This window comes from Mobula hypostoma, chromosome 2 (genome assembly GCF_963921235.1).
Source record: "Mobula hypostoma chromosome 2, sMobHyp1.1, whole genome shotgun sequence".
NCBI lineage: Eukaryota > Metazoa > Chordata > Chondrichthyes > Myliobatiformes > Myliobatidae > Mobula > Mobula hypostoma.
The window spans coordinates 133,355,233-133,378,821 of record NC_086098.1 but is presented as its reverse complement, the minus strand read 5'-3'; the positions used below and the strand labels follow the sequence as shown (position 1 = coordinate 133,378,821).

General features: G+C 44.9%; 1 protein-coding gene across 1 annotated transcript in view; it reads left to right on the top strand.

Annotated features, from left to right (window-relative positions):
* Positions 1 to 563: 563 nt before the first annotated feature.
* LOC134342494 (fibulin-7) overlaps positions 564 to 23,589 on the top strand; it is a 60,011-nt gene continuing 36,985 nt past the window's right edge. Inside the window, exons 1-3 of the mRNA XM_063040696.1 lie at positions 564 to 1,528; positions 6,069 to 6,228; positions 22,765 to 22,938. Of these exons, the coding sequence (XP_062896766.1) occupies positions 1,454 to 1,528; positions 6,069 to 6,228; positions 22,765 to 22,938 (409 nt within the window). The 5' untranslated portion in view covers positions 564 to 1,453. The remainder of the gene's footprint in view (positions 1,529 to 6,068; positions 6,229 to 22,764; positions 22,939 to 23,589) is intronic.

Genomic DNA, 23,589 nt, shown 5'->3' with positions numbered 1-23,589 from the left:
TGTAAACGGACTAAACTACCCAAACCCGCCCCCTTCCCAACCCCATCCCGAGTGACATGGGTCGGGAGTTCTTTGATAAACATATTACCTCGACCAAAATCACACTCAGGAAAACTTCCACTCATTTGGCACGTAGAATCTTGCCGTGTACAGCAATGACAAAGTATTTTAATATTCATCATAATATCTGCATATGATAATTTCTGCATGCATCGATGTACTAATTCTTTCTAATATTTACATGTAATTGGTATTCAAAACATCGAGGAAAAAATGGCATTTCACGTTTAAAAATATCCCAAATATTTTTAACCTCCATTGACACTAGGAAGACCCATCACCAGTTTTTTTGTTAATACTTTCCTTTGTTTAATCCGAGATTATTTAAAACTTTTTCACCAATTTCATCCATTTTTTGCGTTCAGATTTCTTATTACATTCGACTTTGATCCATTCGTATATGTAAATATTTGTTCAACGATTAGTTATTTTTGAGTAATTTTTTTTAAATCCATCTCTTAGGACCCTCGCCTTATGGGACCTGCCCTCTTCTCGTTAGCAGCATCAGCGAGGAGGTACAGGGAACCTGAAGATCTCACTCAACGACTTAGGAACAGTATCTGCAGAAACTCTTGTGTTTAGGAACAGCTTCTTCCGCTCCATCGTCAGTTTTCTGACGGTCCATGAACACTACTTCGACCCCCTGGATCCCCTCCTCCTCCTCTAGCTGCTATGGTCCACTCTCCTCTCCAATCAGATTCCTGGGCTTCGCCTACCACCTTCTACCGAGCCTTCTTCCCCTCACCCACCGTTTTATTCCGGCGTTTTCCCCCTTCCTTCTCAGTCCTGAAGAAGGGTCACGAACCGAAACGTCGACTCTTTACTCTTATCCATAGATGCTGCCTGGCCTGCCGAGTTCCTCCAGCATTCTGCGTGTGTTGCTTTGGATTTCCAGCATCTGCAGATTTTCTCGTGTTTGTAATTTACTACGTTGTTATTACTTTTTTGCACTATTTATTTATTTTTGTGGTTTATCGTGACTCTTATTGTCTTGTGCAGAGCTGCTGCCGCAAAACAAGATATTTCCGGGCACGTTAGTGCTAATAAACCTGCCTTTGTATTCGCGGCGTGTTTTTAAAGGGTGACGCATTATTTGAGGACAATATTATGATCGAAGCCATGCTCTTGTTTTAAATTCCTCTGCCGTCCATCTCCGTGAAGTAGGCGGGACACTGTCACTCTGCCGGGAACCTGAGACAGCAGCAGCAAGCTTATGAGTCGGCTGTGAGAGGTAAAGGAACTCCCTCGAAAAGTGTTTCGCAGCTCCTCAGTTAGCAGCCTGCAGACCCGACCGACTCGGTCTGAATGCACCTGCCATTGAATGCCGGCAGTTTCTCCGCGCCTGGGGTTGGAAGAAAGCTCGCACCTAACAGAGTAAAGGAGCGGAGGAGATATGGTTCCTGGAGTTCCGTGCTGTCTTCTCCTGTACCTGCTGCTCTCCAGCTTCTGCCCGTCACAGGCTGCACAGGCAAGTCCGCGCCGTTACTGTTGTTGTGAAACAGTTTATCCGCGAGAAGCGTGAGCAAACACGGAACAAGTAATGTACCGCAGAGTCGACATCGGAGAAGCTTCGTGCTTACTGATGGACGTGTCTGCCGGTACAACTTCTTGCCCTGTGTAACTGATCTATTTGCGTGGTTGAACTAATCTTCCAAGCCTTCCAACACCTACTGCTCAGTAGACATTGGAATGTGTTGATTTGATATGCTCATCACCCGAAATTATATACGCAATATTAACCAATTTTTCAACGTTTGGCAAGGGTATAGTGTACACGACTATGAAATTGCCCTCAGTTACAATATAATACCGGACGACAGGAAAAGGTCCGAGCATTACCGTGAACACGGTGGTAACACAGTCTCCAGCCTCTCGGTTACAGTGGCAAGCGAGGGCGGACACGCCACTGTTCAACCAGGTTCTCGTTCCCTGTTCGACCAGTGCCTGGTCCTTATCCTACTGACGCCAGGTCCTCTATCTCATGCGTATTGGTTACCTATTCACCTGCTGCGCTGTGTTCTTGCACTTCATGAAGCACTTCTCTATGCCGGGTGTTTTGGTCCTCAGTGTTCTGCAGTCCTCCGCCATGCCCTGTTCCTCTGCCCACTGCTCCTGTCCATTGGATTTCAACTCAGTTCTGGTCCTTATTCCAGCTGTACTAGTTCCAGTCTCCTGACCCACTGGATTTGGATCCCCTTTTCCAAATGTTTTGGTCCTCCTCATCTTCCAGCTCTGTTTCTCTAGTCCACTGGAGACTAGAGAATCAGACATTCTCCAAAAGATTTAAGAATTGCAGCTCCTCTTATTCTCATTCATCATTGGTCCCCATTCCATTAGACCACAGGTTCCCAACCTTCCTAATGCTGTGGACCTCTGTCATTAACTGAGGGATCTGTAGACCCCAGGTCGGGAACTCCTGCATTAAACTATTCCATTTCGCTCAGCTTGCCCGTCCTTTATCCTATTGCACTGGTCCTCTGTCCCGTGTGTTCCCATCTCCCCTAACACCGGCCTTCTGTCCAGTGTGTCCATCATGATTTTGTCCTCTGTTCCAGTGGGAAATGATTTATTGCACTCGAGGTCCCTCTTGTTCACGGAGCCCTGTTTGTCGTTCATGGGTCTATTCCTTATTGCACTGATTACTTTCTTCCAGTCCAGATAGGTTAGCACGCTATCCCACTGGCTTCTTTCTAACTGCATGCGTGCTCCATAATCAACTGAGCTCTATTCCATGAGGTGCAGGTGCATTATTCCATGGGTCCATTCATTGTGGTCTGTTTTCCTCTGGGCTCCAGCTCCTGTTACAATGACCTCTTGTCTGATTTCTACTGGATTCTCTTTGCATCAGATTCAAGATCTCTATTGCAATGGGTTCTGGCCCTTTATTGCACTGGATTACAGACTCAGTTCCACTTTAGTGTGTGGAATTGTGCCTCTGTCTCAGCCTTTGATCAGAAAAATGCCGCACATGTATTATCATTTTTAAATTTTATTTAGAGATACACCACAGTAACAGGCCCTACTGGCCCACTGAATCTGGGCTGCCAATTACACCTATGTGACCAATTGCCCTACTAACCCATACATCTTTGGAATGTGGGGGGAATTCCACACAGTCTTGGGGAGAACATACAAACTCCTTACAGGCAATGGCAGAATTGAATCCGGGTCTCTGGTGATCTAAAAGCATTACACCAACCGCTACCCGTATTCCGCTGAAGCTGGAAATGTGAAATGAAACAGAAAATGCCGTGAGGACTCTGCAGGCCACGCAGCAGCAGTGGAGAGAAACAAACTGTTTTGAGTTCTTCACACCCGTGCGGGGCGCCGGAGAGCATTGGGCTCCAAGGTTTTTAGAGCACCTGAACTGGTAACTTGTTATTTAACGAAAGTCATCAATCGTTTACAGCTGCTCGTGTTTTTCTTGAGCGGCTCGCACATTGTAATGCAGTCTTCTGCTTCAGCTTGTTAAGTTTATTTTGATATGCTCAGAGAATTCGTGTTGCTTGTATTATTTAAGTAGATGCCCGATTAGTGCTAATTGGGGGGTCCTAGTTTTGAGAATGTTACTTCTCGTGGTGTTGTTCGGCCAAGCCACCGATGTTCTTTAGGAATTATTATGAATAAACTTTCATCATCATCTCTACATTAGAGTCCTGCCTTTCCTCTGCACTTGGGTTCCGATATTGTCAACCCACACCGTGACACAGATGACCTGAAACTTTCTGTTCCCCCTCCATAGGTGCTGCATGACCTACTGTGCATTCAAGAATTTTCTGGTTTTGTTTCAACTAGGCACATGACTTATCCCCGGAAGCCAATCACCATTTCCCCCCTTTTTATGCACCCCATATTTATTTTGTAATTTACTGTATAACAATTTTATCTTAGCACTGTAGTGCTGCCGCAGAAACACAAATTTCATGTCATATAAGACAATGATGACAAACTATATTCTGCATTTGAATATCTTAATGATAAGAAGGTATTTGGTAGGTTGATTCTTCCAGCCTAACATCTTGCTTTCAGCACAATTTCCACAAACCCTACATCACTGCTCACATTTTCTCTATCTCAATGTCTGTCTCCTCAGCTTCAGTAGTCGTCATGTTGTCAACTTCCACATTCCATTGAAGTTCCTCCATAAACCCTATTGTCATAGAGGCCTGGAGCACAAGACCACCACATTCTCACCAACCATTATTTTCATCTGGAATAAATTTCAGATCAAGACCCCATCAGTCCAGATGAAGGCCCTTTATCAGTTCGTTTTGGGTTTCGACCCAAAATGCCAACTGTCCATTTTCCTCTAAAGATGCTCCCAGTTCTGGTTCTTCCAGCAGTTCTATGTGTCGCTGCAGATTCCAGCATCTTCAGTGCCTTGTGTCTCCTTGGAAAATTCAGTGTTCATACAATTACGTTGCAAGAGAACCAAGCGTAATATGAGATATTTTCCTTTCCATTTGCGTTCCATCTGCTCATCATTCTTCCACATCCATCTGCTTCCACCCATCACCTGCCATCCCCTGTCCTACCTTCAACACATCTGCCATCCCCTGTCCAACCTTCAACACATCTGCCATCCCCTGTCCAACCTTCAAAACACCTGCCATCACCTGTCCTACCTTTAACACATCTGCCACCCCCTGTTCTACCTTCAATACACCTGCCACCCCCTGTCCTACCTTCAACACACCTACCATCCCCTGTCCTACCTTCAACACACCTACCACCCCCGTCCTACCTTCAACACACCTGCCATCTCCTGTCCTACCTTCAACACACCTGCCATCCCCTGTCCTACCTTCAACACACCTGTCATCCCCTGTCCTACCTTCAACACACCTGTCACCACCTGTCTACCTTCAACACACCTGGCATCCCTGTCCTACCTTCCCATGCTGCAACGCAGTGGCAACCATCCCTCTGCTCTCTCAGTTCTGAGGCAGGACCTTGACCCCATCTGGCAACTTACTCCTTTTGCACTCACAGATTCTATTTGACCCACTGAGTTCTTCTAGTGCTCTGCATTTTTTATAACCTGTTGTTGGTGCTAGTTGAGGGAAAAGTGCACTTTAATAGCAACTTTCATGTCCTTTTCAGAAAGATGTAGAGTTATACAGAACAGAATGAGGCCATTCAGCCCACTGTTCGTGCCAGCCAACAAGTATCTACAAATGTGTACTGATCCCATTTTCCCAAATTCAGTCTGCTGCCTTTTATCTTGTGGTGTTTTTATTATCATGAGACTTCAGTGGCTGTTTTCCCAAGATGGGTTAAGCAGTCTGAGTATGCATGAGGTGTCCAAAGCCAGGTACCATGTTCTACTTATTCTGCAGGCTTTTTAAAAGCAATTAATTTGTTTATGATTGCCACATGTACTGAATTTAAGTGAAAAGCATTGTTTGAATTCCATCTAGACAGATCATTCCATACACTGAGTTGTACAAAAGGGGAGGGGTGGGAAATCGGAATACAGAACATAGAGTTACCATTACAGGGAAAAAGAAGAGCAGTGTAGGCAAATGAATAGAGTGGAAGGAGCACAACAAGGTAGATTTGGAGATCAGGAGTTCAACTTGATTGCACAAGAGGTTCATTCCAGAGTCTCTCAATAGTGAGATCCATCTGTTCCAGAGCCTGGGGGTATATGTTCTCAACCTTTTGTATCTTCTGCCTGGTGGAACAGGGAAGAAGAGAGAATGACCAGGATAGCGGGAGTTCATGATTACATTAGCTGCTTTCCTGAGGGAGCCAGAAGTGTAGACGGGATAAATGGTTTTCATGATGGACTGGGCTATATTCACAACTCTGCAATTTCTTGTGATCTTGGGCAGAGCAGCCGCTACACCAAGCTGTGCTTCATCCAGATCTGCTGCTTTCTGGTGGTAACTCTAAAAACTGGTGCGGGCCTTTACAGGTGTGCTGAATTTCCTTAGACTTCTGAGCATAAACTTTCACCATCTTCCCTGAACTGACCGGCTTATTGTTTTTTTTCCAATGTACAGGACTGTCTGAGCAGACAAAAGGTGTTAACTGCAATCCGACAAATGCAACAGTTGCTGAAAGGGCAAGAAAACCGTTTTACTGATGGAATCCGCACCATGAAAGCCAAACTCTCGGCCTTGCAGCTCTCTGTGACCAAACCAACTGCAAACCAGCAATCAGGTACACTTCCAGATTTTTGTCTAACATTAATGTTTCAGATCACTGGCAAGGCCAACGTGAAGAGCCCTTGAGAAGTGGAGCCAGCTTCAGGAGCCACAGCAGGCCTGCTGGCAATGGTACTCCCATTGTGCTGTTGGGCAAGGAGTTATAGAATCAAATATCACAGAAACAGGCCCTTCGGTCCAACTGGTCCATGTTGCCCATGATTCTCATCTGAGATAGTCCCATTTACCCGTGCTTAGGCCATATCCCTCTAAGCTAGGGTTCACAACCTTTTTTATGCCATGGACTCTACTATTAACTGAAGGGTCCATGGACCCATTGGAAGCTCCTGCTCTAAACCTTTCCTAGACACCACAGTAGTGTTGTAGTCAGTGCAATGTTATTGTATCTTGGGGTATCAGAATTCGGAGTTTAATTTTGGAGTCTGTACGTCCTCCTTGTGGGATGTGCGGGTTTCCTCTGGGTACTCTGCTTTCCTCCACAGTCCAAAGACACACTGAAAAGGTTAATTGGTCATTGTAAATTGCCCCGAGATTTGGTTAGGGTTAATCTGTCGACCTGGCTTGAAGGGCTGAAAGGGCCCGCTCCATGCTCGATTGCTAAATTTTAAAAATAGTAAAATCCATGCATTAAAAGTACCTTTTAAGAGTTATGAATGTACCTGAACCTGCCCGAACCACATTCTCCAAACACTCGTTCCATATTCTGACCACCCTCTGGATGCAAGAGGTGCCCACCTGATCCCACCCTCTGGATGTAGAAGTTCCCCTCTCACCTCAAACCTGTGCCCTCTAGTTCTTGTTTCTCCAGCCCTGGGGAAAAAGCCTGTGATTTCACTACCTACTCCCGCCCAGTGGTACTGATGCCTATCATCATGAAGTGCTTTGAATGGCTGACAATGACACACTTCACAATCTCCATTCCTGCCATACTGGACACTCGCCAATATGCTTACCGACAGAACCACTCCAGGACAGGTGGCACTGCACCTGTCTCTCAGCTGGCCCCGACACATCCAGAAAACAAGCACACTTACGGCAAAATGCTGATTCTGGATTTTGGCTTAGCACTTAACACTATTGTCCCACAGGCTTTGTTCGACAAACTCCTACTCTTCAGTCTAAATACAGCTTGGTAGGGCAAATGAGAGAGCAAGAAAGAGACAGTCCAGTCCAGAAAATTACTTGCTGTGCCAGAATCCACCAGGGCCTCCTGTGTGCATAGAGCCGTTGGGGTGTGGAAGGGGACAGAGAGAATGAGCCAGGTTATGGTGCTGGAACAAGGGGCTGGTGGTAGCTTACCAGACGGAAGGCCCCTCGTCTCTATCTAGTATTGCTGTTTTCCCCAGGTGCAGTGGGTGATCAGTGGCTCTGCAGTGAGCACCCACGTTGTTTTTCCACCGATGCACACGCTCCTGAGGTTCTAAGGGAGCTCTCCCTAACTGCGTGAGTGCCAGAGGCTTTGACAAAGAGGATCCTGCTGCCGGAAGTGGTTCTGGGATTTGGCTGATGATTTGGAGGGTAGTTCCATAAGACGCTTTTCAATTCAAGGGCCAGCATGATGAAGCTTTTGAGGTTGGTGGGCATCTCCTGGGCAGACAGATCATTTTGATTTTGCTCAGAGAGACCATGATGGCAATGGACAGGCAGCATTTCCACATTCCAGCTGCAGTCAGCAGGAGGGTCCCGAATTCCACAGTGTAATCCAGCACTGAGAGTGAGCCTTGACTGCAGACAATGTATCCACCGCTACACCCCCTTCCGCTTCCAGGATGGTTGAAAAACCAGAGCATCCCAGCAGTGAAATCATATTGATTACAAATAGTGTTTTTTTATTGTCCCAGTTGGCAGCAGCCCAGGTCAGAGCTCGCCCAGTCAGGAGACAAATAACAAAGGCAATCCTGGCTCGGTCTGTAGAATACAGACATGGTTGTAACTCTAAGTGTAATATGCACTGGGACAGGAAGTTGTGGTATTGGACTGGGGATCCAAGGCATTTGAGCGCTGGAATCCATGGCTCTGAGGGAGGAGATTGACTGGCATGGGATTGCTCTATCGAGACGGAGAGTTTGTTGAGAGTGGCGAGCCGACGGTTTTTCTGCTGCTTCTGGATCGCGCACTCCTGTCGACAGATGATTTCCTTTAGGCAACGGTACTCTGCTGGGTCAATTGTTGGTTCCCCCATCATGTAGCAGAGGCCTAACCCAAAAGCAGAGCAGTGGAGATATTTTTAGCAATAAATGATACCTTACTAATAAGCTGAAAAATAACAAGCCACAAGGGGCCACAAAACAAGAGAGAACAAAAACTAAACACCACAGGCAACAAGGTAACTGAAGGCTAGGAGCAACTGGTTGAGGCTGGTTCGTTTGATGAGTGAGCAAAAGACTGTGGCTGAGAGCTGGGTTTAAATAGGCTGCAGGTGACTCCAGTTAGCTGGGTGGAGACTGGGAGGTGCCTGCCTGTGCAGACCTGACAATTTGGTCCAATGAGTCAGTACCAACCATCATCCACTTATTAGTACCAATCTTACAGTTATCCTATTTTATTCTCTCCAAATTCCCATCAACACCTCCCAGCCAAAAAGTATCTTCAAGATGATATGGGGAAGCTGAATGAGCGGGTGAGACCATGGCAGATGGAAAAAAAATTTTTTTAAAAACATAGTGTTGTACACTGTACTGCATATTATAAAAAACTGAATGATATGTTAAATAGTGAGGAACTGGATAGTGTTGATGAACAAAGGGACCTCAGCAACCTCCTATACTATACAAGCCACTGAAATTTTAAACTCTGGTTCGATGAGCAACATGGAGAATAAATACCGTGTTGCCTTTTCTGGCAAGAGGACTGAGTAGAGAGGAAGATACAATGATTGAATCATGAGACTACACTTGCGCATTGCTTCAGTCTCCTTACCGGAAAACGAGTATACTCAGCACAGAAAGAGTACAGCAAAGATTAATTAGACTGGTTACATATTTAGCATTTGAGGCAAGACTGAGCAGATGTTCTGCAGAATTTAGAAGAAAGAGAGGAAACTTAGAAGCACAACCAGCTGGATGCAGGGATGATGTTTTTCATGACCAAGGAGTTGAAAACTAGGCCTACAATCTTAGAATAAAGAGCAGGTCTTTTAGAACCGAGACCAAGATGACAGGGAATTCTCCAAGCCCCAGGGCTATGCTCAATCACTGAGATCAATACAGATCAATAAATCCCTAGATAGTAGTTGATGGGGTAGTTGTGGACAATGGTGCTAGGCAGAAGATCAGCTGTGAATTTGATAAATACGGGAGCAGGCTCAAAGGGCTGAATGGCCTGCTCCTGTTCCTATTTCTATGTTCGTTCAACCTTGTGTACTCATAGAGCCATGGCTATAAAGCAGAGAAACAAACCCTTCTACTCAACTTGTCCATGCTGGCCAAGGATCCTGTTTCAGCTAATCCCATTTACCTGCGTTTAGCACATACCCTATCCACATATCTGTCCAAATCTCTTAAACCTTGTAATAGTTCTGCCTCTGCACTTCTTCTGGTGCCCCATTCCAGAAACCCAACCTGTGATAAGTTTGCCCCTCAAGTCCCCTTTAAACCTTTTTCATCTATTTTTCCCTTATCCTAGGAAAAGGACTGTGACCATCCAATGTATCTATGCCCCTCATTATTTTATGTACTGACATTCACCCTTCAGTCTCCTACACTCCAAGGAAAATAACCCAACCTCTCCAATTTCTCCTTATAATTCAGAATCAGGTTTATTATCACCGGCATGTGATGTGAAATTTGTTAACTTAGCAGCAGCAGTTCTATGCAATAAGTAATACAGAAGAGAAAAAAATAAAAATAGTAATAATAAATAAATAAATCAATTACTGATTATATATTGAATAGATTAAAAAACATGCAAACACAGAAATACTGTATATTTTAAAAAGTGAGGTAGTGTCCAAGGGTTCAATGTCCATTTAGGAATCAGATGGCAGAGGGGAAGAAGCTGTTCCTGAATCGCTGAGTGTGTGCCTTCAGGCTTCTGTATCTCCTACCTGATGGCAACAGTCAGAAAAGGATGTGCCCTGGGTGCTGGATGTCCTTAATAATGGACGCTGCCTTTCTGAGACACTGCTCCCTGAAGATGTCCGGTGTACTTTCTAGGCTAGTACCCAAGATGGAGCTGACTAAATTTATAACCTTCTGCAGCTTCTTTCGGTCCTGTGGAGTAGCCCCTCCTCCCCCATACCAGACAGTGATGCAGTCTGTCAGAATGCTCTCTATGGTACATCTATAGAAGAAATTCAAACCATCCAGTCCAGGCAACATCTTTCTAGACAGTCTCTAGCTTAAAAACACCTTTCCTACAGCTGGGCAACTTGAACTGTACACAATACTTCAAGTTCAGTTTCACCAACGTCAGCTGGAACATGTCATCTCAGTTCTTGTACTCAGTGCCATAACAATGGAAGGCAAGCATGCCAAATGTTTTCCTCACCAACTGAATGCGCTTCAGTGCTAAAGTATCAGCTTAAGATAAAATCTGTGGGTATAGTACATCAACAACATTTTAAATATAACATAGAGTCCTAATCAAATGTTCCTGAATTTTTTGCCTTGGTTTAAAAATGCTCCCAACCAGGACCATCCCTCCCTAATTGCACTCATTTGGACAGAGATTGAGCTAAAAAACTATATAGAAGTTAAAATACTGTTAAAATCCAGGTTGGCCTTAATTCTGATTGAAGGTCATCAACCTGTTTCATTACCTATGTTTCACTCTCCATTGATGCTGCCTGGCTTGCCAAGTGATTTTTTAAAATTGTGGAACTGCCTTTTTTCTCATTTTAAATATTAAACAATAGATTGAGTTTATTGCAAAACTGACACTGCTGAAACTAGTGAATGATTTTATCTAGTTTAATCTGTTTAAACTCAGGCAGTGGACAAAATGTTTATTTCTTTGGGACAAGCTCAATTAGTTAGAGTTACATTAATAACTTTGGACCAGATTGGCACTCAGAAACTAATTTTCAAGGATTTATTGAAAATTAGTTTAGATTCTGTAACACTGTGCATGATTATGTTAAGAATCAAAAATTTAAAACACAACCTCACCTTGAGGAAAAACATGAACTTTGAATGCAATTTAAACACAGATTGCCAATTGCAATCAAAACATAGAAATCAGAATCAGGTTTATTATCACCGGCATGTGACGTAAAATCCGTTAACTTAGCAGCAACAATTCAATGGAATACATAATCTAGCAGAGGAAAAGAATAAAATAAAACATAATAATAAATAAGTAGTTTTAAATGTTTCAGAAAGGACAGGGAGGGAGGCAAAAGAGGTGGGGGTGTGGCACTGTTGATCAAAGATAGTGTCATGTCTGCAGAAAGGGTGGACATCATGGAGGGATTGTCTACAGAGTCTCTGTGGGTGGGGGTTAGGAACAGGAAGGGGTCAATAACTCTACTGGGTGTTTTTTATAGGCCGCCCAATAGTAACAGGGATATCAGGGAGCAGATAGAGAAACAGACCCTAGAAAGGTGTAATAATAACAGAGTTGTCGTGGTGGGAGATCATCAATAGGGACAGGAGAGGTTCCAGAGGATTGGAGGGTTGGAGATGTTGTTCCCTTATTCAAGAAAGGGAGTAGAGATAGCCCAGGAAATTATAGACCAGTGAGTCTTACCTCAGTGGTTGGTAAGTTGATGGAGAAGATCCTTAGAGGCAGGATTTACGAACATTTGGAGAGGTATAATATGATTAGGAATAGTTAGTGTGGCTTTGTCAAGGGCAGGTCGTGCCTTACAAGACTGATTGAATTTTTTGAGGATGTGACTAAACGTGTTGATGAAGGTAGAGCAGTAGATGTAATTTATATGGATTTCAGCAAGGCATTTGATAAGATACCCCATGCAAACTTTTTGAAAAAGTAAGGAGGCATGGGATCCAAGGGGACATTGCTTTGTGGATCCAGAAATGGCTTGCCCATTGAAGGCAAAGAGTGGTTGTAGATGGGTCATATTCTGCATGGAGGTCGGTGACCAGTGGTGTGCCTCAGGGATCTGTTCTGGGACCCTTACTCTTTGTGATTTTTATAAATGACCTCGATGAGGAAGTGGAGGGATGGGTTAGTAAGTTTGCTGATAACACAAAGGTTCGGGGTGTCGTGGATAGTGTGGAGGGCTGTCAGAGGTTGCAGCGGGACATTGATAGGATGCAAAACTGGGCTGAGAAGTGGCAGTTGGAGTTCAACCCAGATAAGTGTGAAGTGGTTGATTTTGGAGGTCAAATATGATGGCAGAATATAGTATTAATGGTAAGACTCTTGGCCGTGTGGAGGATCAGAGGGATGTTGGGGTCCGAGTCCACAGGACACTCAAAGCAGCTGCGCAGGTTGACTCTGTGGTTAAGAAGGCATACAGTGTATTGGCCTTCATCAATCGTGGAATTGAATTTAGGAGCCAAGAGGTAATGTTGCAGCTATATAGGACCCTGGTCAGACCCCACTTGGAGTACTGTGCTCAGTTCTGGTCGCCTCACTACAGGAAGGATGTGGGAACCATAGAAAAGGTGCAGAGGAGATTTACAAGGATATTGCCTGGATTGGGGGGGGGGGTCATGCCTTATGAAAACAGGTTGAGCGAACTCGGCCTTTACTCCTTGGAGCGACAGAGGATGAGAGGTGACCTGATAGAGGTGTATAAGATGATGAGAGGCATTGATCATGTGGATAGTCAGAGGCTTTTTCCCAGGGCTGAATTGGTTGCCACAAGGGGGTACAGGTTTAAGGTGCTGGGGAGTAGGTACAGAGGAGATGTCAGGGGTAAGTTTTTGACTCAGAGAGTGGTGAGTGTGTGGAATGGACTGCCGGCAATGGTGGTGGACACGGATACGATAGGGTTTTTTAAGAGATTTTTGGATAGGTACATGGAGCTTAGGAAAATAGAGGGCTATGGGTAACCCTAGTAATTTCTAAGGTAGGTACATTTTCAGTATAACTTTGTGGGCTGAAAGGCCTGTATTGTGCTGTAGATTTTCTATGTTTTCCAAGTAAATCAATTATGTATATTGAAGAGATTAAAAATGTGCAAAAACAGAAATAGTGTATATAAAAAAGCAAGGTAGTGCCAAAGCTTCAATGTCTATTTAGGAATCGGATGGCAGAGAGGAAGAAGCTGTTCCTGAATCGCTGAGTCTGTACCTCCTACCTGATGGTAACAGTGAGAAAGGGGCATGCCCTGGGTGCTGGAGGTCCTCAATAATGACCACTGCCTTTCTGAGACACCGCTCCCTAAAAATGTCCTGGGTACTTTGTAAGCTCGAGACCAAAATGGAGCTGACTAGATTAACAACCCTCTGCAGCTTCTTTCAGTCCTGTGCAGTAGCCCCTCCATACCAGACAGTGATGCAGCCTGTCAGAATGCTCTCCATGGTACAACTATAGAAGTTTTTGAGTGTATTTGTTGACACGCCAAATCTCTTCAAACTCCAAGTAAAGTATATGTTGACGATAGGAGCAGAACAGGGCAGGTTTGGGTCTATTCTACATTCAACGTGATTGTGGCATAGCAGAACTTGATTGTGTGCTGCAGAGAAATGGTAGAAAGCAGGTGCAAGGCATTAACAGGGAGATGGGAATTCAAATCCCACCATGGTAGCTATGATTAGGCAAATTCAAAAATTTAAATAAAACTAGATTTTATTTGAAAAGAAAGCTGGTCTCAGTAACAAAAACCATGAAACTATGGGATTGTTGTTATAAACCCATCTATTCTACACATGATGTCACTCTCTCTTGTATCATTGATTCCTAAATGCCTCTTCAATTCAGACAGTTAATGCAACAACTGCCAGCAATTTTGACGACATCCCCTGGAACTATTCTAGTCAACCGTTTCCACCTCTTCTCTCAGCCTTTCACATCCTTCCCAAAACGTAGAGACCCAATTGGATGCAACACACCAATCAATTCAAAAATGGAGGAGGAAGAGCAAGGGCAACATATTCCACCTCATTTTCATCCACAACATTAAAAATAAACGTTCTGGAATGGAGCTGAAATCCAAAATCTGTTCCACGATGTCATCATGGCTGATCCATTTTCCCTGTCAGCCCCAGTCTCCTGCCTTCTCCCCATATCCCTCATGCCCTGACTAATCGAGAACCTATGGAAGAACATGTTAGATAAAGCAAGAATGCTATGTTCTATAAAAATGGAAGGCTATGTGGGAGAGAAGGGTTGGGTTGATCTTCGGTTAAAAGGTTGTTGGCAAAGTGTCTCCACTGTGTTGTGATGGTCTATCTTCTCCTAACGATAACGATAATATTCCAGGACATTGGTACTGGGGCTTTCTCCTTCATGTGCCGCTCTTTCTATCTACTTACTAAATGAACACAAAAGGTGCTGAGTTAAGCCATTGACTCCATGCTAGCTCACAGGAAAGCAATCCCACTTCCATTCCTCTCCCCACGTTTTAGCTCTCTCTCCATCCCCCCGTCATGGTGGCTGCTGTCACAGACTCAACCCAGATGCATAGGACGGCAGACTCTGTAACGGTGAGCACCGGCACAAACTCAATCCGGGTGTGGATGACCGGCAGACTCCCCACGAATTGACGGAAAGGAGAGGTTAGACATAGAAATATCAACAGAGATCGGAGACAAATCATTCTCCCGAACACACAGTATGACTCCGCACCTGAGCTTACTGAGAATCCAATTAGACCGAAAGCACTTGGGCTTAATGGCGATTAGTAGATACAGGTGAAAGAGAAACACTGAAGTACAACGCGTTATAGTAAAGGCTAATTTATACTTGTGCGTCAAATTGACACTGTAGGTACGGCGTAGCCGCATACCCTATGCCATACCCTAGGCCGTACCCTACGCCGCAGCCTGACGCGGAACCTCCCCAAAAATGTAACTACTCGTCACGGCGACACAGACCGCAACAACTGTGATTGGTCCACTTGGTAGCATCGCATTTCCTCCTACGCTGCGATAGCTTGCCATTGGGTGACTGAAGGGCAGGGAAGGAACTCTGGCTGCAATGCTTTCCATAAAACTTTACAGACCTCCGAAATTATGGAGGACCCTGTGCTTGTCACCAGTTTGCAGCTAGCTGCTGCAGCCTGTTGACTTCCACAATAGTGATTGCCAGTCTCTGAGTATACTGTGCGTACATTGGTACAAAATAAATGGTTGGAGACGATGAACCAAATCGTCAAATCTACCTGCCGACATCCGAAAATATTTGAAATCCATTTCCTCGTCCATGTCTCTCAGTGGCCGGACAAGCACAGAAAATTCACCCTCCTTCAGTTTCAGTCGCCATTGTTTGAAGTTTGAGTTTCTTCATGTTGAGTTTCAACACGAAGAAACCCAACACAGTGGCATAGAAACCCCACCACCAACTAGCGTTTTGGCGGTGAATTGCAGAGTGACACAGACACACCAACACACAAGTATAAATGCTCACAGTGGCGTAGGCCACTTGCGTAGGCTACTACGCAGAAGTATAAATCAGCCTTTAGCCGCAGGGCTAATGTGACACGTCTGTCAATTCCCCTTTGTTATCTTTTGCTGTTGACTTACAATAAGGAGTAATCGACCTACCACCACAATGTCAGCGTGCAGCAGGAATTCCACACGTTTCCAGAGAATGTACAAACTCCATAAAGGTATTATCTGAGGTTGGGATTGAATCCGGGTTGAGGAGTTGGGAGGTAGCAGTCTACAATGAAACTGCCCCCCAGTGGCAACAACGTGATGACTGTTGCCTCGTTGGGCAGGTCTGTACCAAATACACTGACACCTGTGAATGTAAGAGACTGTTTAAATCCACCAGTGGTTATTTGATCATGGAATGGCTATTTTAAAATAACTAATATTTCCCAAACAGGTGTGAAAATATAGAGTTCTGTGAACTGTGAGGTTTTCTCAGCTGTTTGTAAGCGCAATTCCCATTGGCATACACAACAAAATAAACACAGCCCCATAACCTTCAAATGGGTCTGCAATCCACCTTGCATTTCCAAGCTGAATTATAACTCAATGATTTGAGGCAATTCTCAAAGCCTGGGAGTCACTTTTGTACAGAATCATAGAATTTTTACAGCACGGGAGGCCATTCAGCTATTAAAACCATGACAGCCCCTTGTAGAGCTGCTTACTCACGGCCAAATCCATTTTATTCCCATTGTCCTGCAAGTTGCTTTCTTTCGAGTGCCAGTCCAATTCCCTCTTGGAAGCCATTTGATCAGTTTCCAACTCTCTGACAGTGTTCCACATTATAATTTCCCTGCACACAAATGCTTTACCTCATTTTCTGCAATGTTTTTGCCCATAATGTTGCCTCTTTGTTCTTAAACCATTTGTTAATGGGGAAAACTTCTCTCTTATCTTAATATCCAAAAATTCTTGTGCCTGCCTCATGTTTGGCTGTGCTGTGTCCCAGTTAAAGTGCATTGTGTCTCTGTACCACCAGTTCGTGTTCCTGTATACGAATTCAGAGTTTACGTCCTGTCTGGCTGACGTAGTTCTTGTTGCAGTCTCCACAGGTGAACCCGTACACCAAATTACTTTTGTCGGTTGTCTTTACTGGTACCTCGGTTCTTGAGACAAGCTTCCTTAAAGTCGCTGTTGGTTTGTGAGCGATTGTGATTCCGTGAAGTTCGAACTGTTGAGATCTCATTTCTGATACATTCTTGATGTAGTGCAGGTCGTTCTGGAGCAAGCACGGCAGTGCCAGGGAAGAGGAGCACTTATTCAAAGTGCTCCAGAACAACGGTTACCCACAGAACTTCATCAGGAGATGCTTACTAAGGAGGGAAGATCGCACAGGCCTTCCTCAACACGCATTGAAACAGCTTGACTGCTCGAGCCTCACGGAAACACAATCACTCACAAACCAACAGCCATTTTTAGAAGCACGATTCTCTTCTGATAACTCCGTAAACTAACATTGGAATAGATGACATCTATAAACCTCTAAGGGCCAAAGAAACGGGAGCCAATAGAACTCAAAGGTCAAATGAAGGGTAGCCAAACGGGATCGAGGCAAGAGAATGGGGCTATAAACGCGAGCACTCCCAGCGGGAAACACTACCAATTGCCACTGAGGATGTCACCGTGACTGATGATGAAATGTCTGCAAGCTAATTGCCAAGATTGGAAAGCCCCACAGTATCAAACGCCTCAACCCGAGCTGCCAGTAGTCACCACCATCCTAAAGAACAGCCCCAACTTCTCTAGTTTGATCTTGTAACTAAAATGCCTCATCCTTGAAGCCATTCTGCCCCATCATTTTTGCATCTTCTCAAGGGCTCTGACATCCTTCCTAACACAGAGACTGGAACTGGGCACAAAACTCCAAAAGCAGTGGAGAAGGGAGGGGAAAAGTATTGCTGATTATGCCATCGATAGCTTTATTCCTAACAGCCCTGTAGCTGATAGAAGTATCAATAAAACGGTTTCCTTGCCTGTAAATTGCTAAGGAGTCTGTATTCTTCTGTAATCTGTCTAACTGTTCAGAAAGCCATACATCTTAGATTATCCATTAGCATTTTCCCCAGAGGCGACCTTGCTTTGGTTATAAGCTTTTATTTTGCCGAGTAGAGCTAAATTCTGCACTGTATATTTGAATAAAATTATTCTGAGTGTAAGCAATGACTCCTGGTTCAGATAAAAGTGCATCATATTTTTAAAAAATGTATCGTCCGGCAACAGATGTTCCTGAGTCCGGCAAACCACAGATGTCTCCCATCAATTTCTGGAGAGGTTGATTCCAATCAAAAGTGGAGATGTTTTTGTAACAGCATACTCTGCACATCTCTCTGAAAGTATTTTGTAAATGTTAAGATTCTTTGTAGAAAAATGGACACCAAAATGTATCTGGTACCATTGAACAAGAGAGAATTGTGACTTACTGAATGGTAGATCTGCTTGGATGTTAGCCGAAACCTGATGCTTTCTCATCCATCTCTGCTCATTGTTATCACTTGTGGCTGGTCTTCCCTCTTTCACCCAAAATAGATTTCAGCTCATCCAAAGTTCTGCTGCCCTTAATCCTAATTTGCAAAAATCGTATTCATTCACCACCACTGGGCACGTTCGTTCCCTTTCACAGCTGACGAACATCAAACAAGAGAGATGTTGAATGTATGAAATAAAAACAAAATATGCAGGAACCACTCAGTAGGTCAGATAATATCTGAGGGGTTCCTTAAAGTTATCATAGCCTAGTGAGAAGGTCGTGGGGGTAAGCTCCCACTACCTATTAAGTGTTCCCAGTAGCGTGCATCTCAGATATCTCTGACAACCAAGTCCAGCTCCTGGCTTTCACGTGTGGCTCAGCTACTAAACCTGGTGGAACCGTTTTTACTGACGGGAGAAGGGACAAAGGTGGGTTACCTGTGCTTTAAAACCAGTCGCTACAGGCAGATGGGGCTCATCAGCTCGTCCAGGAAAAGGAAAACTCTGATCTCAAACTCCCGCTGCCTTGCGACTATACTTACTCATGGGGAAGGCTTCGGGAGAAAACCCTGAGGGGAAAAATCTGGAGCTGGAGTCCCTGAGGCAGTGCTATGTTGAGCTCAGCGCTGACTGGCAATTCCTGCGAAGCTGCTGGTACCAAACTGTGTCGGTCTCTGCCATACCTTTGGGCTCATCAGATGCTTGGAGAAGGGGAGCCTGTTACATGGGCAACAGCTTGCTCTCTGTGTTGTACTGCCCGGGCCTGCGTATCTTGGCAGCCAGGATACAACGTCCATGGTCAACCCGACTAGTGGAGGCCTCTCTAATCTGCAGAGGGAGAGTTGATGTCTCAGTTTGATGTTTAAATCTGTCCCTGGCTTCAAGCTCTTACTGCCTCTTTAACCTATAGTTAGTCAGTTTCTCGCTCTCTTCCTCTTTTAAACGGTGACAACATTCAGCCTTCCAGTCCTGCACCACTCCTCTGGCGAGAGATGGCTGACAAACAATATTCAGAGCCTACGTTGTTTCCTCCCTTGCTTCTTTTAAGAGCCTGGGATACATTTCATCTGGGCCTGTGGGCCTGATGATTACTTGACCCCTTCTATGTCCACTCTCTCTGTTTCTCATCTCTAAAACCTCATGTCAATTTTATACCTTGCGTCTCTTACAGGGTGGCACAGCCTTTAGAGCAGCTCCCTCACTGTTCCAGGTTCGATCCTGACCTCAGTATTGCCTCTCTGATGTTTACATGTTATTCTGGAGACCATGTCGGTTTCATCAGGAAGTTCTGCTGTCCACTGCATTCCAGAGACATGCAGGTTTTACGTTAATTGGCCACTGTAACTTTCTCCTGGTCTGTAGGTGAGTGGTAGAACCCATAAGACCATAAGATGTAGGAGCAGAAGTAGGCCATTTGGCCCATTGAGTCTGCTCTGCTATTTCATCATGGCTGATCCAATTTTCCTCTCAGCCCCAATCTCCTGCCTTCTCCCCATATCCCTTCATGCCCTGAACAATCAAGAATCTATCAACCTGTGCCTTAAATATACATAAAGTCTTGGCCTCCACAGCTGCCTGTGGTGACGAATTTCACAGATTCACCACTCTCTGGCTAAAGAAATTCTTCCTCATCCCCATCCTAAAAGGGTGCCCCTCTATTCTGAAGCTGTGACCTCCGGTCTTTGACTCTCCCACTTCTTCTCCACATCCTCTCTATTGAGGCCTTTCATCGTTTGATAGGTTTCAATGAAGTCACTCCTCATTCTTCTGAATTCTAGTGAATACAGGCCCAGAACCATCAAAAACACTTCATACCACAAGCCATTCAATCCCGGAATCATTTGTGACCTTCCTTTGATCCCTCTCCAGTTTTAGTACATCCTTGCCCAAAACTGCTCACAATACTCCAAGTGAGGCCTCACCAGTGTTTTTTTTAGATCTCAACATTACATCCTTGCTTTTATATTCTAGTCCTCTTGAAATGAATGCTAACATTGCATTTGCCTTCCTCACTACAGACTCAACCTGCAAATTAACCTTTAGGGAATCCAGCACAAGGACTCCCAAGACCTTTTGCACCTCAGTTTTTCTGTAATTTCTCTCCATTTAGAAAATAGTCAACCCTTTAATTTCTTCTACCAAAGCGCATACACTTCTCGACACTGTATCCTATCTGCCATTTCTTTGCCCATTTTCCTAATCTGTCTAAGTCCTTCTGTAGCCTCTCTATTTCTTCAAAACTACCTGCCCCTCCACCTAGTGTGGAGTGACATTTACAATTTTCCAGTCTTCTGGAACCATACCAGAATCTAGTGATTCTTAAAAGATCATTATTAATGCCTCCACAATCTTTTCGGCACCTCTTTCAGAACCCTTGGATGTACACCACCTGGTCCAGGTGACTATCTACCTTCAGACCTTTCAGTTTCCCATGAACCTTCTCTCCACCCATGGGAATGTGGGAAAATAGAATGGGATGGGTGTAGGATTAGCACAAATAGGTGGTTGATGGTAGGTGCAGACTTGATGGGCTGAAAGGCCAGTCTCCATGTTGTCTGTTTCCATGGAGATGTACTGTACATCTTCCGCTTCCACACTCAGACAGCCGCTTTGGCCTCTGAAGAAACCTGCCCAAGATAGTGGCATGTCCAGTGGCAGTGGCCACTTCGGTTCCTATTAACGGTGTAGTTGTTCATCTTTTGTCTTTCTTGTGATCTTAAGACACTACTGGATATTAAGAACACCAAGTACTGCAAGTCTTAACTTATTTGTTTGGTTATTTACGGTAATATTAATTTATGAGTTACGTGTACTGTGTTGTGCGCATTGGTCCAGAGGAACATTGTTTCCTTTGGTGGAACATATGTGTGCTGTTGAATGGCGATAAACATGGACTTAAATTTGAACTTGAACCTCCTGCTTTAGTTACTCTCTTCCCTTCATGGACTTGTATCACGCATTGACTTCACCTGCCAATGCTCTTTCATGCACCATCTTTTCCTCCCACCCTCGGCACCTTACGGACTCCTGCACTTTCACAGAGTCGGAGAGTTGCATGCCACCGAGTAAGGCCCTTCAGCCCATCACGTTCATGCAACCCTTTCTCCCATTTGCTTACTTTAGGGCTATATCCTGCTTCGTCTTGCCTGTCTACGTGCACTATAATTGTAACAGATTCTGCCGTTTCCTGTGGCAGCGTGTTCAATCATTCTGTATTAAAAAGAAGGAACCCATCCAAACCCCCTTATAAATCCATTCTCTCACCTTAAACCCATGCCCCTCCTGCTTCTCGTCCACCCATTATGGTCTGTGCTGTCAGTCTTTCATGAGCTGTTTAGCTCATGAAGGGAGGGAATGGAGGAGCGATGAGACGCAGTAAGGGTTACTCTCATCAGCACCAAAGAATGTTCATTGTAATTGTGCAGCTGTCAGCTCTGGTTCATTGGGGAACACTCGATTCAAAAGTTAGTCCTCCCCATAGGTCTGTTGTCTCCAGTGCCTCCAACAGCACTGACGATGAGTTATCTTCATACAATTAGTTTCAGCCACTTTAGGCTAGTTCATAATTTCACAGAAACTCAGGAGACTGCAGGAGCTGTAACCTGGAGTAAAACACATGCTACTGTACTGGAGGAACTTGGCAGGTCAGGCATCATCTATGGAGGCAGAGCAATGGTAGATGCCCTGAAGCAGGGTCCTGGCCCGAACACTAACCATCCCTCCGCCTCCCCAGATGATGCTTGACCAGCTGGCTTCCTCCAGCAGGTTTATTTTTCTTTTGCTTCACAAACAGCTACTGGATCTTCAAGTGTTTGTGTGTTTACTGTATGAAACCCTCTGGTTTCCTTGGCTGTGTAAGTCCAGGGAAAACAACCTCCAGTCCCGCCAAACTCGTGAGATTGAGGTGTGCTTGATCCCACTCCAGACCCCGGTTTGTGTGGATGCTGTGTCATTCGCTACCCCATTACAAATTAATGCCACGTAATAACAGACGGTACACTGCATACGATTAAAGGAATTATATTTGTGAATCTTAACTGAAGGGTTAGTAAAGAATAACAAAAAGAAAAGGGCCCATTCTAATTAAACAGTCAAATGTGCACAAGTTGGAGCTCAAAGTTTCTCCATAATCACCAATCCTCAATTGATCTTGCCCCTGGCTTCGTCGAATCATGGACCCGCTCCGGGTCGAATCCTACAACCTCTTCTCTCCTGCGTCTTCCCTTTTCATCTCCTCTTGAACAAAAGCCCCAAGCCCAACCTTAGTGCCCCTCACCAGAGAAACCTCCGCTTAATTCGACCATCCTGGTTGGATGGCACACATTTCTCCTCATCTCTTATCTTGAACAATTATCCAAACAAGCTGAAAACAGTAGAGACTGCTCTGACAGAGCTGCTAAACGAAATACATACAGCATAACGGTGAAATAATGAACCAGGCCATTACATGTATGATTTGTAGTAAATGATAGTCACCAGAGGTTCCTCGTTAATTGGGTGTTATGGTGTGAAAAATGTGAGTTCTGCTGAGACCTTGTTCTCTCTGTCTGTTTCAGTAATATCATGCCCTTCTCTGGAGGCACCCAGGCATGGCAAGAAGTTTGGCTCCAAGTATAGAACGGACCACGAAGTGCACTTTGTCTGCCAGCCCGGATATCAGCTGAGTGGCTCGAGTACGAGAGTGTGTCAGCCCAACGGTCGGTGGACAGGGCAGAGAGCTAACTGCACAGGTAACTCTCCTTGCCCTTTCACCGTAGGTTGACACGGCGACCAAGATCTCCAATCATTTGCGTAAAACGAGGAAACAGGAATCCAGAAACTAAAAATGAGACATTACTCTCAGCTTCTGGATCAAACGAGCAGCAGCAGTGATGAGCTATCCTGTCGGAGTGGGCGGCATTCTCTAAAATGTGATTGGTGGAGCAGTGGTGCTGGGCTGGGACCGACGGTAATGGTGCACTGCTGATGATGTAGGGCTGGCTGACAGTGGTGGATGATTATTGTGTGAGGGTTATGGTAATGGTAGGCTGGAATGGGGTGATGGTGCTAGGGTGAGGAAGATGGTGCGAGTCTTAGTGTTGGGCTGGAGAGATGGTGGAGGTGATGGTAATGGGGTCAGGAAGATTATGGGGGGCGTTAGTGGTGGGCTGATTGGGGTGATGGTGAGGAAGTGTTGGGGCTGGGGTGGATGGTGTGGGGGTGATTGAAGGGCATGGTGGGGTGGGGCAGGGCAGAGCAGGGATGATGGAGAAAGAGGTTGGGGGTGGGATGATGGTAGAGCTGGTGTGTTGGAGCGGTGATGGGGTATGTCTTGGATAATGGCGTTGGCGGTGGGGATTGAAATTCAGAAGAGATGCTAATCTCTTCATTTCTAGTTGAAT